The 16,904-nt window shown below is 36.6% G+C and overlaps 1 protein-coding gene across 1 annotated transcript in view; it reads left to right on the forward strand.

Moving 5' to 3' along the window:
• LOC124994582 (transmembrane protease serine 11A-like) overlaps nucleotides 1-16,470 on the forward strand; it is a 51,420-nt gene extending 34,950 nt beyond the window's left edge. The window contains exons 6-8 of the mRNA XM_047566679.1: nucleotides 887-1,146; nucleotides 5,147-5,289; nucleotides 15,886-16,470. Of these exons, the coding sequence (XP_047422635.1) occupies nucleotides 887-1,146; nucleotides 5,147-5,289; nucleotides 15,886-16,047 (565 nt within the window). The 3' untranslated portion in view covers nucleotides 16,048-16,470. The remainder of the gene's footprint in view (nucleotides 1-886; nucleotides 1,147-5,146; nucleotides 5,290-15,885) is intronic.
• Nucleotides 16,471-16,904: the final 434 nt, after the last annotated feature.

Here is a 16,904-nt window from a genome sequence, read left to right on the forward strand (position 1 = left end):
GCAATCTAGAAGTCAGCTATACTTGGTTGTCTCTCAGAAGACTACTGCAATCATCCTTTGAGAGCTTTTACCATACCCACACTTGACTTTCAACAATCTAGTTTCCAGAAAGAACCAAAATGACTTTTTTTGAAAATGTAAATGAGACTACATAACTCCCTGCCTTGAAAACATCAAGTGAATTCCTACTTGAGTGAAATTTAAGCACCTTGTCATGTCCTATAAGATACCACGTTCCCTGTTTACCTTTCGAATCTCATCCTCCACCATCCTTAACCTCATGTTCTAAATCAGAGCCCATTCGGTCCAAAGCCTTGGAATGTTTGCTTGGGAATTTGACTCCCTTGTCCCTCTCATTGCTGACTCCTCATCAACCATGTCTCAGTCTAAAAGTGCTGTTCTTCCAAAAAGTCTTCCCTAACTACCTCCTGTACTATATATATTACACTATTTTATTCATAGCCCTTATCATTGAAGTTACTTATCTGCTTTTTAATTTTCTTTGATTTTTTTCCTTCCCTCAAACTTAATAATCCTGTGAGCTGGAAACTTATACCTTGTTCATGTATTTATTGCTAGCATATTGATAACATTCAGCACATAGTTTCTCAACAAGTATTTGCTGAGGGAATAGATGAATAATATCGTATGTGTCATATAGTTCTAAAATTCAATAACTTAGTATTGAATGTTAGTTCTGTTATTTGCATATATTTTATTCTTCAACATACTAACAATAGACTGTGTTCAAATGATCAAAGAAATATGTAATTGCAACCAAGTATTCTCAGAATAGTATTTTCTCTTTTATTAGCCTAAATGCTATTAATGTTGTTCATATATTCTGTGTGGTTCATATATTCTGCTAATTTCTAACCTTTTCCAGTAATGCAAATCCACGTCAATGGACTGTTACTTTTGGAACAACAATAAATCCTCCCTTAATGAAAAGAGAAGTGAAAAGAATTATTGTCCATGAGCGATATCGCTCCCCAGCAAGAGAATATGACATTGCTGTTGTGCAGTTCTATCCTAGAGTCACCTTCTCAGATGACATACGCAGGATTTGTTTGCCAGAAGCCTCTGCATCTTTCCCACCAAATTCAACTGTCTACATCACAGGTTTTGGAGCACTTTATTATGGTGGTAGGTATCTCAGAAAAGCTAAAGAAATGCTAAGTCCTTTTTTGGGCAGTATGATTTAATCTCCGCTAGTATCACCCTGCCAGTCATTTCCACAGTTTGGTTGGGTTAGTCAGGGACTCTTACTTTGCAAGTGACTGAAAACGATTCAAATTAACCAAAGCAGAAACAAAGACAAAAACAAAAACAAAAACAGCAAATGGCCCTTATATTTTGGAAATCAATAGTGGTGAGAAGCCTGACTTTAGACACAGCTAGATTCAATGAGTTTGTATGGTAACCTCGAGCTCTTAGTCTTGGAATCTGTATTTCTTGGCTCTGTTGTTCCCATGTTAGCTTCATTTGGAGGGATTCTAGCTCCACTTAGTGGCAAACATTGCCAACAGCATGCGGCATGCCGGCTGATACTCCAATTGAATGACCGAGTCAAATACTCAGCAAAATTTGCTATAGTACTAAAGAGGTTAATTTGAGGGTGACTGTGAATAAGAAAAGCATAGAGATAAATGATCAAAACATATTTTCTTCTCTAAAGTGATTCATTGATAAAATGATTGTTTATATACTAACAATCTCCTAAGAAATAATAATGACTTGGTTATTGAATGTTTTGTGGCATTCTCGGGCACACTCTGGATTCTATGAGGTAGTCCAGGTACATATGTATAACAGAGTTAGAGGGTTTCTTTAACTCCAGGCTTGAGAAGATGAAAAAGGGATTTCTGAGAATGATAAAATCCATTAAAACATAATTGTATACAATTTATTTACATACTACAAAATATGAGGAATAAACCTAATTTTTTACTCCATTAAAGGACAAGGAATACTCTTTCACTGACATACATAAGAATAGGATTTGTGGTTCTAGATTTTCTCCAGATACTCTACTCTTCATAGTGATGAATACTGAATATTCATTACTTTCTTAAAGGAGTTATTACCAATCCCAGAAAATGCTACCCATAGATTATCAATTCTAATAGATTAAAGGGGCAAGCCTGATACCTCATTATGTTTACACTGTCTCTAATGGGTTTCCTTTTAAGAAAGGGTTTGCAGTCTCTGCTTCATAATGATAGGAGCAGCATTAAGAATTCCCTTTGGGTTGGCAGAAGAGTTCATTTTCTCTCACTAGTTTGAGTTTAGCATAGACAAATACCTGCTGTAATACTTTGTTAATAACAATAGAATCTGACATTTGTAGAACATTACACCCCAAAACAGCAGTATATACATTAAGTAGCAGTCAAATCTAGGTCATAAATCAAAGCTTGGTGCAACCACTCTGGAAAGCAGTGTGGAGAATCCTCAGAAAACTTGGAATGAACCTATCTTTTCACCCAGTTATCCCACTCCTCAGTTTATACCCAAAGGACTTAAAATTATCATATTATAGTATCGCAGACACTTCAATGTTTACAGCAACTCAATTCACAATAGCTAGATTGTGGAACCAACCTAGATGCCCTTCAACAGATGAATGGATAAAGAAACTGTGCTATATATACACAATGGAATATTATTCAGCCATAAAGAAGAATAGTACGACATTTGCAGATAAATGGATGGAATTGGAGAATACCATGCTAAGTGAAATAAGCCAATTCCAAAAAATCAAAGGCCAAATGTTTTCCCTGATAAGTAGATGATGATATATAATGGGGGCAGTGGGGTGGAGAGTGAGAGAAGAATGAAGGAACTTTAGATTACATAGAGGAAAATGAGACAGGGGGTATGAAAAATGATGGACTGAGACAGACATCATTACCCTATGTAAATGTATGATTACATGAATGGTATGAATCTACATCATGCACAACCATAGCAATGAAAAGATGTGCCCCATTTGTGTACAATGAATCAAAATGCAGTCTGTAAAAATAAAAAAAAAAATTTTTTTAAACACAAAAACTGAAATCCATGAAATATGTGATCATGATGGACTCAAATTAGAAATAATCAATAGAAAGATAACAGGAAAATCTCTAATACTTAGAAATTAGACAACATACCCATAAATAAAAGGAAGTCTCAGGGCAAATCTTTAAAATACTTTGAACTAAATGAAAACTAAATCCTGTATGCAGGATGCAGTAAAATAAACAGACAAATGCATTACAAATGCTTGCATTAGTAAAGAAGAAACTTGTCAAATCAATAATCTAATTCTCACCTCAAGAAACCAGTATAGAAGAGAAAAATAAGCCTCAAACAAGTATAAGTAAATAAATAATAAAGAAAAGAATAGAAATGAATGAAATTTAAAAAGAAAACAATAAAGAAAATTGACGTATAAAAATCTAATTCTTTGACAAAAATTGATGCTTTATAGAAAATGTTTTTAAGTATTTACACAGTAGGTAAGATATAGTGAGGGATGTCCAAAATTTATAGGATATGCTTTTTATAATTGTGAAATATTTTATCAACTAATTTACTGAAAAGGTTATGAATTTACCCTATCACCTACAAAGTATGGATTGTCAGTTTCACTTTACTCTTCCCAGCACTGTACATAATAATGTAATAGGCAAAATAATTGTATTTGAAGAAAAAAAATAACTTTCAAAATTCCTTAGCATATTTCTGAGTTATTCACTTATATGCTATATGTGCAAACACCTCTCCAGAAGTAAATCTTGAAATTATCTTCTTGAAAATCTTGAGATGGTGTCTGTATTAGATTTCTATTACTGTATAACAAATTACTAATGTAACAGCTTACAACATCACCCATTTATTATTATCTCACCATTTCATGTGTTGGAAACTCAAACTCAGCTTAGTGTGGTCTTCTCAGAGACGCACAAAACTGCAATCAAGGTATTGACTGGGTATGGCCTTATTGTGGCTCAGAATTCTCTTCTAAGCTCACCAGTTGTGGACAGAATTCTGTTTCTTAACAGCTGTAGAACTCATGGTAGCTTGCTTCCTCAGTGCTACTGGCAAAGTATCTCTGAACTCAGGGAAATTCTATGTTCTTTCTGAAAAGCCTTCCCTGGTTTGGTCAGGCCTACCTTAGATTAACTCAACATCAATCTGATTAGTGATCTTATTTACGAATGTAAAATTCACATTTTTTTGTCATATAACATTAACCTAATCATTAGAATGATGTCTATTATAGTAACAGATTTCTACCCTACTTGTGGGGAGGAGAATCACATAGCAATTTGGCAGGTCATCCTAAAAGTCTTGGCAACCAGTGTCATGATTTCCTAAGCAATACATGGTTTGATATAAGGAATTCCAGAATTCATGCGCTATTCTTAGTTTTATGCCAAGTCTGCCTGCAATAATATAGACTTCAGGGGGCTTATAACCTGGAGTACCTAATCTATATAAGAGATGCCATCTTGCCATTTAATAAGTGAAAGTTCCTTATAAAATGTAAAGGATAAAATAAATGTGTATGGTATGATAGTTATTTTATGAAGCTGAGAAAACTAAGCATATATAGTTTCTGGGAGCAATCTGAAACCCACAAATACAAACTTCATAAAAAATGAAATGCCTTTTTAAAAAATATAAACTGATTATTTTTGTGTATGTGGTTTTAGGGATAGAACCCAAAATCAGGCTCAGGATTACATTACTAGTCTATATATATATATATGGTTTTACTAAATTGCCAAGATTGACCTCAAGTTTCTGATCCTCCTGCCTCAGCTTCCCAAATCACTAGGACACTGGGACTACAGGTGTAGACTACCATACTCAGATAAACTGATTACTTTAAAATAAATACACAAAGATTTTTCCAAAAAGGAAATCTAAAGGTTTTCTTGCTTGTAGAGGTATTTATAAAGATGTGATAGAAAATAATGATCCTTAAATGTGCCAAATTTAATTAGAATTTTTTTCTCTAGGACTGCTTATATTAAACTTATTCTCTATTGACAATTTTAGAATGAAGAAGATTAGAAAAAAAGTCTTCTCAACATTGCTCAAAGGGAGGATGATCATTATGCAAGTTAAAATTACTTTTTTTTTTTTTCAGGAGAATCCCAAAACAATCTTCGAGAAGCCAAAGTGAAGATCATAAGTAATGCTGTGTGCAAACAACCACAGGTGTATGGCAATGACATAAAATTTGGAATGTTCTGTGCTGGATATCTGGAAGGAATTTATGATGCCTGCAGGGTAGGTTGGAGAGAAAAAATAATCCAAATATCATAACCACCCCCCAAAATTTTTATCTGACCCAGGAAATATTCTATATTCTATATTATTTATATTAGTACAAAATACAGATACCACATCAGCTCCAAAAACTTCTAAATGTAAATTTTACAGCAAATACATAGTATAAACTGCTTTAGTAAGTCAAATGAAATAGGTGAAATGTTTCTTTGATACTATCAAATAAACCAATAAAATTTCTTAATAACCAGAAATCCAAAGATTGATAAAGCAAAGTATCTTTCCTCAAAGGATTCCCATCCTGAAGAAGGAAATAATATGATGTTATAAATAACATAATGAGGAACAAATACATTTCCTTGAAGGGAACATTTTTGGAACTAGTGTCAGAAAGATGATATTTCAATGAGTCCTGAAGAGCAAATAGTACTTGCCCAATTGCAGAATAAGAAAAAAAAAAATTAGAGAAAAGAGAAAGAGCACAGCCCAAACTACAAAGGTATAGTTACAATTCCTAATTGAGGGAATCTCACATAATCTGTTGGGTCTGAGCATAAGGAGTGTGTGTGGTGAAAAGTCTAATTAACAGTGAAAAGGTGGATTAGGTCACATTGGCAGTAGCCTAGCGTTCTTCCCAGTGCATCCCTCTGTCCTCTACCATCTGTCTGGCATGTATATTTCTGACAAAGGTATGAGTGTGCATCTTCCCAGAGGATTTGGTTTCTAACATGAGATTCTTGAAAACTCCAATGAGGTAACTCTGTGTGGTGAAATGATAGGAATGGTATTGATATCAAGTGGCAGAAAGCTCTGTCCGGAGTCCCATAAACTACACAGCATGGGCAACATCTGCCAGAAAAGGAGGCAATGAGTTTTGTAGCATCTAGGCTGGGCATGAGCAGGATCCAGCACATGTCTAACCTCAGTTGCCAAGAAGGAGGGAGGCAGGCAGAATTGAGGGACTCCAGCAAGGTCAACGCCATGGGAAAAAAGTGGAAGGTGGCATCAGGAGATTTGGAGGAGAAGGATGAGAGTTCAGACGGTGACATTACTGAGAAGTCTCAGAAGTATTGGTGGTCCCAGGGAAGCCTTAGTGGATTGGCAGCAGAGGTAAAATTCCTGCCCAGCTGTGCAAAGTAATAAAACAAACCTATAGGAAAACAGGGTAAGTTCTCAAGGAAGTGACTCAAGCATAAGGATCCAAGACACTAGTACAGTGATGTTAATGGGGTTATGTGGTGATAAAACAGAAGCTTGAGCATCAATGGCAGCCTGACTTTCGCAAATTTACCAACTATTGATCTGGAACTCAATAAAGTCCATGCCTTACATACAGGATAAGAAGAGAGAGACCTTAATTTCTCTACCAGAAGTCTAGTGAGGAAAGACCCAAACACAAATGACAAAGGATCAGAACTACTGACATCAAAGACAGAAATGGAAAATTTTCACAAGTTAGTGCAGACTTGTGATTTTCTTACTGTTTATAGTTCAATCAAGAGTTTACAAAAAGAAAAAATTCTAGTTCTAACAACTACGCAGGCACTGATGGGTGTGTTCTCCCAATATGGCATTAGAAATCCTTCCATAAAACAGTAGGTGGGTTTTGGAAACAGTTTTCTAGAGGAACCATAATTCAAATCCAGGTAGTTGGGAACATAATGCATAGGAAAATTAGTCCAGAATTTTCCCTGATAATTGTTTTATTCATTCTAAGTCTGTTATTTATTCAAAAAGGCTTAAACTCCCTGCTCTGTGCCATGCACCATGCCAGCTACTACATGGAAGCTGCTTTCAGGGAACTGACTCTCCAGTACACAAATGTGCATTAATACAGAATATACAGTAATAAAGGAAGATGCCTGTAATAGAGTGCTTGGAAGAAAAAGGACATATTTCTGTAAGAATATAAGAAAAATGAACACCATTTAGAGGGGTGAAGCTGAAGTTGAAGGGTGGCTAGAGTTGAACTAGCACCAAAAGAGGAGGAGTTAACCGGGAAGGCTGTAATGATGATGGGCTAGAGAGAACCATAGGAACTGAAGACCTTTAGCAGATTACAGAAGATATAGGCTCAACGTTGTCAGGTGAGGCAAGAGGGTTAGCTGGCAAGACCTTGTCAGCCATCTTAAGTATTTTGCCCTTTTTCCAAAGAGCAATGGAAAGCCACTAAAATTTTTAATCAAGTTAAAATGTATAATATGTGATAAATACGTATGAAGTTCTCAAAACATTGTCTGAGTATTATTAGAGTATTATTAGATGCTTGCTAAGTTAAAGAAGTTTCTCAACCATTTTGAACATTTTTTTTCACTTTCTTTTTTTTATTGTAACAAATGGGATACATGTTGTTTCTCTATTCGTACATGCAGTCAAGGCATACCATTTGTGTAATCATAAATTTACATAGGGTAATGTTGTTTGATTCATTCTGTTATTTATTTCCCTTCCCCCCACCCCTCCCACACCTCTTTTCCCTCTATACAGTCCTTCCTTCCTCCATTCAAACCACCCTCCTTAACCCTAACCCTAAACCTAATCCTAACCCTAACGCTAACACCTCCCACCCCCCATTATATGTCCTCATCCGCTTATCAGCAAGATCATTCGTCCTTTGTTTTTTTGAGATTGGCTTATCTCACTTAGCATGATATTCTCCAATTTCATCCATTTGCCTGAAAATGCCATAATTTAATCATTCTTCCTGGCAGAGTAATATTCCATTGTATATATATGCCACAGTATCTTTATACATTCATCAATCAAAGGACATCTAGGTTGGTTCCACAATCTGGCTATGGTAAATTGAGCAGGAATGAACATTGTTGTGGCTGTATCTCTGTAGTATGCTGATTTTAAGTCCTTTGGGTATAAGCCAAGCAGTGGGATAGCTGGATCAAATGGTGGTACCATTCCAAGCTTTCTGAGGAATCTCCACACTGCTTTCCAGAGTGGCTGCACTAATTTGCAACTCCATCAGCAATGTATGAGTGTACCTTTTTCACCACATCCTCGCCAACACCTATTGTTGCTTGTGTTCTTGATAATCACCATTCTAATTGGGGTGAGATGGACTCTTAGGGTAGTTTTGATTTGCATTTCTCTTATTACTAGAGATGTTGAACATTTTTTCATGTATCTGTTGATTGCTTGTACATCTTCTTCTATGAAGTGTCTGTTCATTTCCTTAGCCCATTTGTTGATTGGATTATTTGTATTCTTGGTGTAGAGTTTTTTGAGTTCTTTATATATTCTGGAGATTAGCGCTCTATCTGAAGTATGAGTGGCAAAGATTTTCTCCCACTCTGTAGGCTCTCTCTTCACATTACTGATAGTTTCCTTTGCTGAGAGAAAGTTTTTTAGTTTGAATCTATCCCAGTTGTTGATTCTTGCTTTTATTTCTTGTGCTATGGGAGTCCTGTTAAGGAAGTCTGATCTTAAGCCAACAGTTGAAGATTTGGACCTACTTTTTCTTCTATAAGATGCAGGGTCTCTGGTCTGATTCCGAGGTCCTTGATCCATTTTGAGTTGAGTTTTGTGTGGCTGAGAGATAGGGGTTTAATTTCATTCTGTTGCATATGGTTTTCCAGTTTTCCCAGCACCATTTGTTGAAGAGGCTATCTTTTCTCCATTGCATATTTTTGGACCCTTTGTCTAGTATGAGAAAATTGTATTTATTTGGGTTTGTGTCCATGTCCTCTATTCTGTACCATTGATCTACCTGTCTATTTTGGTACCAATACCATGCTGTTTTTGTTACTATTGCTTTGTAATAGAGTTGAAGATCTGGTATTGCGATACCCCCTGCTTCGCTCTTTCTACTGAGGATTGCTTTAGCTATTCTGGGTTTTTTATTCTTCCAGATGAATTTCATGATTGCTTGCTGTATTTCTGTGAGATAAATCATTGGGATTTTAATTGGAATTGCATTGATTCTGTATAGCACTTTAGGTAGTATGGCCATTTTTTTTTTTTAATTATTGTAAACAAATGGTATACATGTTGTTTCTCTGTTTGTACATGGCATAAAGGCATACCATTTGTGTAATCATAAATTTCCATATGGAGTATGGCCATTTTGACAGTATTATTTCTGCCTATCCAAGAACATGGGAGATCTTTCCATCTTCTAAGGTTTTCTTTAATTTCTTTCTTTAGTGTTCTGTAGTTCTCATTGTAGAGGTCTTTCACCTCTTTTGTGAGATTGATTCCCAAGTATTTTATTTTTTTCGAGGTTATTGTGAATGGGGTAGTTTTCCTAATTTCTCTTTCTGAAGATTCATCACTTATGTATAAAAATGCATTGGATTTATGAGCATTGATCTTGTAACCTGCTACTTTACTGAATTCACTTATGAGTTCTAAAAGTTTTCTGGTGGAATTTCCAGGTTCCTATAAATATATAATCATGTCATCAGTGAACAGGGATAGTTTGAGTTCTTCTTTTCCAATTCGTATCCCTTTAATTTCTTTGGTTTGTCTAATTGCTCTGGCTAAAGTTTCAAGGATGATGTTGAATAGAAGTGGTGAAAGAGGGCATCCCTGCCTTGTTCCAGTTTTTAGGGGGAATGCTTTGTTTTTCACCATTTAGAATGATATTGGCCATGGGCTTAGCATAGATGGCCTTTACAATGTTAAATGTGCACTTGATCATGGTGCACAATATTTTTAATATATTTTTGTATGCGATTTGCTAAAATTTTGTTGAGAATTTTTGCATCGAAGTTCATTAAGGATATTGGTCTGAAATTTTCTTTCCTCGAAAATTTGGTTTAGGTATCAGGGTGATATTGGCTTCATAGAACGAGTTTGGGAGGGTTCCCTCCTCTTCTATTTCATGGAATAGTTTGAGGAGTATTGGAATGAGCTCTTCTTTAAAGGTTTTGTAGAACTCGGCTGAGAACCCATCTGGTCCCGAACTTTTCTTTGTTCGTAGGCTTTTGATGACCTCTTCTATTTCATTGCTTGAAATTGATTTATTTAAGTTGTGTATGTCCTCCTTGTTCAGTTTAGGTAATTCATATGTCTCTAGAAACTTGTTGATGTCTTCGAGGTTTTCTATTTTGTTGGAGTATAGATTTTCAAAATAGCTTCTAATTACGTTTTGTATTTCACTCGTGTCTGTTGTGATATTTCCTTGTTCATTCCGAATTTTAGTAATTTGAATTTTCTCCCTCTTTCTTTTTGTTAGTGTGGCTAAGGGTTTATCAATTTTGTTTATTTTTTCAAAGAACCAACTATTTATTTTGTTAATTTTTCCAATTGTTTCTTTTGTTTCAATTTCGTTGATTTCGGCTCTGATTTTTACTATTTCCTGTCTTCTACTACTTTTGGTGTTGGTCTGCTCTTCCTTTTCTAGGGCTTTGAGCTGTAGTGTTAAGTCGTTTATTTGTTGATTTCTACTTCTTTTGTTGAATGCACCCCATGAAATAATTCTTCCTCTAAGTACTGCTTTCATAGTGTCCCAGAGATTTTGATATGATGTGTCTTTGTTCTCGTTTACTTCTAAGAATTTTTTTTTATTTCCCTCCTGATGTTCTCTGTTATTCATTCATCATATAACAGTGTATTATTTAAATTTCAGGTGTTGGAGAATTTTCTGTTTTTTGTTCTGTCATTTATTTCTAATTTCAATCTATTATGATCTGATAGAATACAAGGTAGTATCTCTATCTTCTTGTATTTGGTAACAGTAGCTTTGTGGCATAAAATATGGTCTATTTTAGAGGAGGATCCATGTGCTGCTGAGAAGAAAGTGTATTCGTTCTTTGTTGGATGGTATATTCTATATATGTTGGTTAAGTCTAAATGTTGATTGTGTTATTGAGATCCACGGTTTCTTTATTCAATTTTTGTTTTGAAGATCTATCCAGTGGTGAGAGAGGTGTGTTAAAATCGCCTCCTATTATTGTGTTGTGGATTATTTCTGGAATTGAGAAGGATTTGTTTGACGTACATGGATGAGCCAAAGTTCAGGGCATAGATATTTATAATTCTTATGTCTTGCTGATTTATGCTTCCCTTAAGCAGCATGTAATGTCCTTCTTTATCCCTTCTGACTAGTTTTGGCTTGAAGTCCACATTATCTGAAATGAGGATGGATACTCCAGCTTTTTTGCTGAGTCCATGTGCATGGTATGTTTTTTCCCATCCTTTCACCTTTAGTCTATGGGTATCTCTTTCTATGAGATGAGTCTCTTGCAGGCAGCATATTGTTGGATTTTTCTTTTTAATCCAATCTGCCAGTCTATGTCTTTTGATTGATGAGTTCAGGCCATTAACATTCAGGGTTATTATTGTGATATGATTTGTATTCCCAGTCATTTGACTAATTTTTGTTTTTTGACATGGTTTGGTTTCTCCTTTATTTGGCTATTCCTTTAGGCTAGTTCCTCCCGTTGCTGATTTGCATCGTTGTTTTTCATCTCTTCCTCATGGAATATTTTGCTGAGAATGTTCTGTAATGCCGGCTTTCTTTTTGTAAATTCCTTTAGCTTTTGTTTATCATGGAAGGATTTATTTTGTTGTCAAATCTGAAAGTAAGTTTTGCTGGGTGTAAGATTCTTGGTTGGCATCAGTTTTCTTTCAGTGCTTGAAAAATGTTGTTCCAGGCCCTTCTAGCTTTTAAGATCTGGATTGAAAAATCTGCTGATATTCTTTTTGGTTCCCCCTGAATGTAATTTGATTCTTTTCTCGTGCGGCCTTTAAAATTCTGTCTTTATTTTGTATGTTAGGTATTTTCGTAATAATGTGCCTTGGTGTGGGTCTGTTGTAATTTTGTATATTTGGAGTCCTATAAGCCTCTTGTATTTGATTTTCCCTTTCATTCTTCAGATTTGGGAAATTTTCTGTTATTATTTCATTGAATAGATTGTTCATTCCTTTGGTTTGTTTCTCTGAGCCTTCCTCAATCCCAATAATTCTTAAATTTGGTCTTTTCATGATATCCCATAATTCTTGTAGATTCTGTTCATGATTTCTTACCATCTTCTCTTTTTGGTCAACTTTGTTTGCAAGATTAAATATTTTTTCTTCAACATCTGAGGTTCTGTCTTCCAGGTGTTCTATCCTATTGGTTATGCTTTCTATGGAGTTTTTAACTTGGTTTATTGTTTCCTTCATTTCAAGGATTTCTGTTTGTTTGTTTTTTTTTTCAGTATCTCTAACTCTTTATTGAAATGATCTCTTGCTTCCCATATTTGGTCTTTTAACTGTTGATTGGTGCGATCATTTAATGCCTGCATTTGCTCTTTCATTTCCTCCTTCAATGCCTGCATTTGCTCTTTCATCTCCTCGTTTGCTTCCCTGATTGTTTTAATTATGCACATTCTTAACTCCCTTTCTGACATTTCTTCTGCTGTGCTGTCATTGGGTTTTATTGATATAGTATCTAGGTTTGTTTGGGACATTTTCTTCCCTTGTTTTCTCATATTAGTCAGATGTCAGTGGGACTCTGAGATATTGCAGATTTCCTCTATTGGCTTATAGTGTCCCGGTAGATTTCCAGTGTATCACCTCCCAGCCTTCAGTAGCCTGAAGTCTTGGAGGAACTTGATAATGCAGTGCTTCTGAAGAAAGCTGCCCCTAGCCTGCTACTGGTTCCAGGGTTTGAGCTGGCTCTGTGTAGAAATGCTCTCACTGGGTGGTCTGCTCTGAGAAGCTAGCCGTGAAAGGTGCCTTCCACCAGAGGGAGCAGAGCTGTTTGGGGAAGTTCCTGCCTGCCCTGTCCTGGTCCCTGAAGCTGCCTGCGGGCCGGAGTTCGCCGCTGTCTCTGGGACCTGGAGCTGGTTCTGTGCAGAAAGGCTCTCACTGGGGGCCCTGCTCCGAGAAGCTGGCCGTGTGGGAGGAGCCCACCGCCAGAGGGAGCAGGGCTACCTGGGGAAGACTAACTGCCTGCCCTGTTCTAATAAGCCGCCCCTATCTGGGCCTGCCGCCCAGGCCAAGCTTCACCTGGTGGGGGAGACTTACCCCGTGGCTCCATTTTAGTCCAAGTCTCTCAATGCCTCCCCTTCTTGAATCCTGAGTTCTGGAGTGACAGGAGGTGCAGTCACCCTCTAGTCCACCATCTTGGATCACCCCATGGAAAGAGCCTGCGCCCGGAGGGGGCAGGGCCACCTGGAGAAGTTTCTGGCTGCCCTGCCCTGGTCCCAGAGGCTGCCTGTGGTTCGGAGCTCTCCGCTGACTCCGGGACTTGTGGTTGGCTCTGTGTAGAAAGGCTGTCACTGGGCGGTCTGCTCCAAGAAGCTAGCCTTGAAAGGTACCTCCCACCAGAGGGAGCAGGGCTGCTTGGGGAAGTCCCTGGCTGCCCTGTCCTGGTCCCTGAAGCTGCCTGCAGGCCAGAGTGCGCCGCTGGCTCCGAGGCAATTTTGAACATTTTGAAAATCATTCTGCTCAAGTAAGGAGAAAATCTGGATATGGCCATGGTGGATGAGTTAGCATGTGTTGCAAAAATCCAGTTGAAAATGGTAATTTGGAATAAGAAGGTAGCATGAAGACGGAGCTAAACACAGAAGTTAGGAGCTAAAATTGACAAGTGAAGGGATGACTTTGATATGATTGGAGAGAGCAAGTATCAAAGCATGATACCTAAATTTCTGGCTAAAAAAAAAATGAAAATAAAAATAAATCAAATTTCTGGTTTGAATAACTTGGAAAATTGTGGTAACAAACAATGTGTCAGGGCAAAGATCCACATCCTACAGAGATCCTGAGTCCAGCATCACCCATGCGGAGTTTGAGGTGCTTTTGAGACACTAAAGTGAGGAGCTGCTGTTGCACCTTCATCCACACTACATCCCCACCAAGGATGCCAACTGTCCTCCTACCTACTGAGAGTCCACAGTGTTATGTGTTAATTTGTATATTACATTTTATATTTTATACAATTTATATTACTTTTATTGTTCTAAATTCACCTTTTAGTATTTTGTTATTAACATTAATCATATTAATATTGCTTTTCTTATTCATATTATATTATTTATATATCACATTTTATAAATTTTATTTTGAAAGAGCATAATTCCTCTTTTTTTGCGTGTATGTATAAGCTTCTAAGCCTACCCCCACTATGTTCTCTGTCTCTGTCCTCTTCTGTTACTCACTGGGCCCTTTGTTTGGCACTCAGTTTTCTGTAATATAGCTGCTTGGTACCTTTGTGCCCTGCCTCTTACAATAGGTGATAAGAACTTTGCAAGTACCTCTTTCTTAGGAAACCACCTGGTAGGATATTTCATTACAAGGGAGAAAATCAAGAAAGTGGAAGTTAAGGAACCCAAGGCACTGTAAATCAACACAAAAGAATGGTGATGAATAGACAGTCCCAGGATCACCTCTGCACCAGGGTTAAACTAACCAGTCTAAGTTGGATAAAAGGAAGGGGTGTGTGTGTGTGTGTGTGTGTGTGTGTGTGTGTGTAGGGAGGAAACAGGGAAATCAAGAAAGTCTGCGTATATTGAGATGGGGGAACATCTTCAGAGAAAGTAAAACAACTGATGTGTTCCTGCAGTGGCACAATGTGACTCAGTGACATCTCAGTGACTCAGGAGGCTGAGGCAGAAAGATCTCAAGTTTGAGGAGGCCCCAAGCAACTCAGAGAGACCCTGTCTTCAAATTAAAAATAAAAAGGACTGGGAATGTAGCTCAGGGGTGAAGCGCTCCTGGGTTCAGTCTCCAGAACTGATGTGTCTTTGATATCCTTGAGCATTAGTAAACATTACTGTTAAATCTACGTAGATTTTTTGGAATATTACACATTTGCCAAGGTACATGGAAAACTAGCCAAAGAATAGCCCAGCATGGTGGTGCATGCCTGTAATTCCAGTGACTCAGGAGGTTGAGACAGGGGGATCACAAGTTCAAGACTAGTCTCAGAAACTTAGCAAGGCCCTAACCAACTTAGTGAGAATCTGTCTCCAAAAAGTAAATAAATAAATAAATAAATAAATAAATAATGACTGGCAATGTGTCTAGATGGCTAAGCACCCCTGGGTTCAATCCCTAGTACAAAAAAAAAAAAAAAAAAAAAAAAGGAAGAAAAGAATGTATTATTAGTTCTAGGAAACTAAACTCTGCCCAACAAATGTCAAATGTAATAAAATAAGCAAAATATGTCACTTGAGTCACTAATAAATGACATTTACAAAGTATGTCAAAGATTAAAGTAAACATTGGCTGTTAATTTAACCCAAAATGGAGATACATAACATAAAGATATGATGAGGAAAAGTGATAAAGAGGTTGTAAAGCAGCTAAATCTCCATCTATATAACAGAAAATCAATATATACAGGTTACTTCTGGGGAAACAGGCTGAATGAGGAAATGTGAGACATAAATTGCTTTTAACCCTTTACATGTTCTTCATATTCACTTTTCCTTTTAACTAAGTATTGTGTACAAAAAAACAATAATACAAAGATGTGGAAATTGAACCTTACAGCTATTTATGATTTTTAAATTCATGTTTCAGTTAATTATTCTACATTGTTAATCTATACATACTCTTTTCTGCTTAATAATAAAATGTGGTTCATCAAAATAAATAATGAGCTTTATGTCAAGCTAATTTTCTTTCTCCTTTTTTTTGAATTTTCAGGGTGATTCTGGGGGACCGTTAGTTGTAAAAGATCTTAAAGATACCTGGTATCTCATTGGAATTGTGAGCTGGGGAGATAACTGTGGTCAAAAGAACAAACCTGGAGTCTACACACAAGTAACTTATTACCGACGCTGGATTGCTTCAAAAACAGGCCTCTAAATCACCATAAAAGTTAAACAAAGAGCACTGTATGCAGGTCATACATATTTGAGAATTTGGATGTACAGTGGGCTTATTACAATGAAGTGATACGCAATGACTGAACCTGGCAACATGAGATACAGAATATGATTTATTTTACAATCATTTTAATTCATCAATAATCCATAGCCAATTTATAAGGGATTTTTATTTGTAAAGCAATGAGCCATTTTATCCTGGCTTGAAAATTAGAGCAGAGATATTCAGCTCTTTAAAATGAATAAGTTAAAGTATACATGAGCTGCAATACAAACTTTTTAAGGTCCTCTGTGGTATAGTATGCTTTTGTCAGGGTTGTCCCCCGAAATGAGAAACTTTCTGCACTCTCAAGGAGTTCAGGGAACTCTTACATAATTTCCTATCCCTTCTCCAGAGCTCACAAGTTTCACAAGTACTTTTTTTTTAAAATTGTCCCTGTTCTTCCTGGTTTTCAAAAGAGATTTTCTGTCACAAGAAATAAATTTGCTATTCTAAATGCATTCAGGGGACTTTCCTAAAGGAAAGCTGTATGTATTTCACAAACAAAATCTGGCGGTATAGGCCACAATCTTCTAACTTACAGTTGTGAAAACTTTTTTTTCTGTAATTTTTTAACACGCACATTCATACACATACACATGTTCCTATACTACAGATATGCTAAAAGAAAACCTGATTAATGTTTGATATATGTAGTAATTATCTAATCAAAAATGTATTTTGTTTTGAAAATTTGGTGGAGGGTGATGGTAGTTTCATGAGCAGTCCCAGACCATTTTAGTGACATTTTGAAGATGCACTTGCATATTTGGATCACCAGGGGGAGATTTTGTCCT

Source organism: Sciurus carolinensis, chromosome 10 (genome assembly GCF_902686445.1).
Source record: "Sciurus carolinensis chromosome 10, mSciCar1.2, whole genome shotgun sequence".
Taxonomy (NCBI): domain Eukaryota; kingdom Metazoa; phylum Chordata; class Mammalia; order Rodentia; family Sciuridae; genus Sciurus; species Sciurus carolinensis.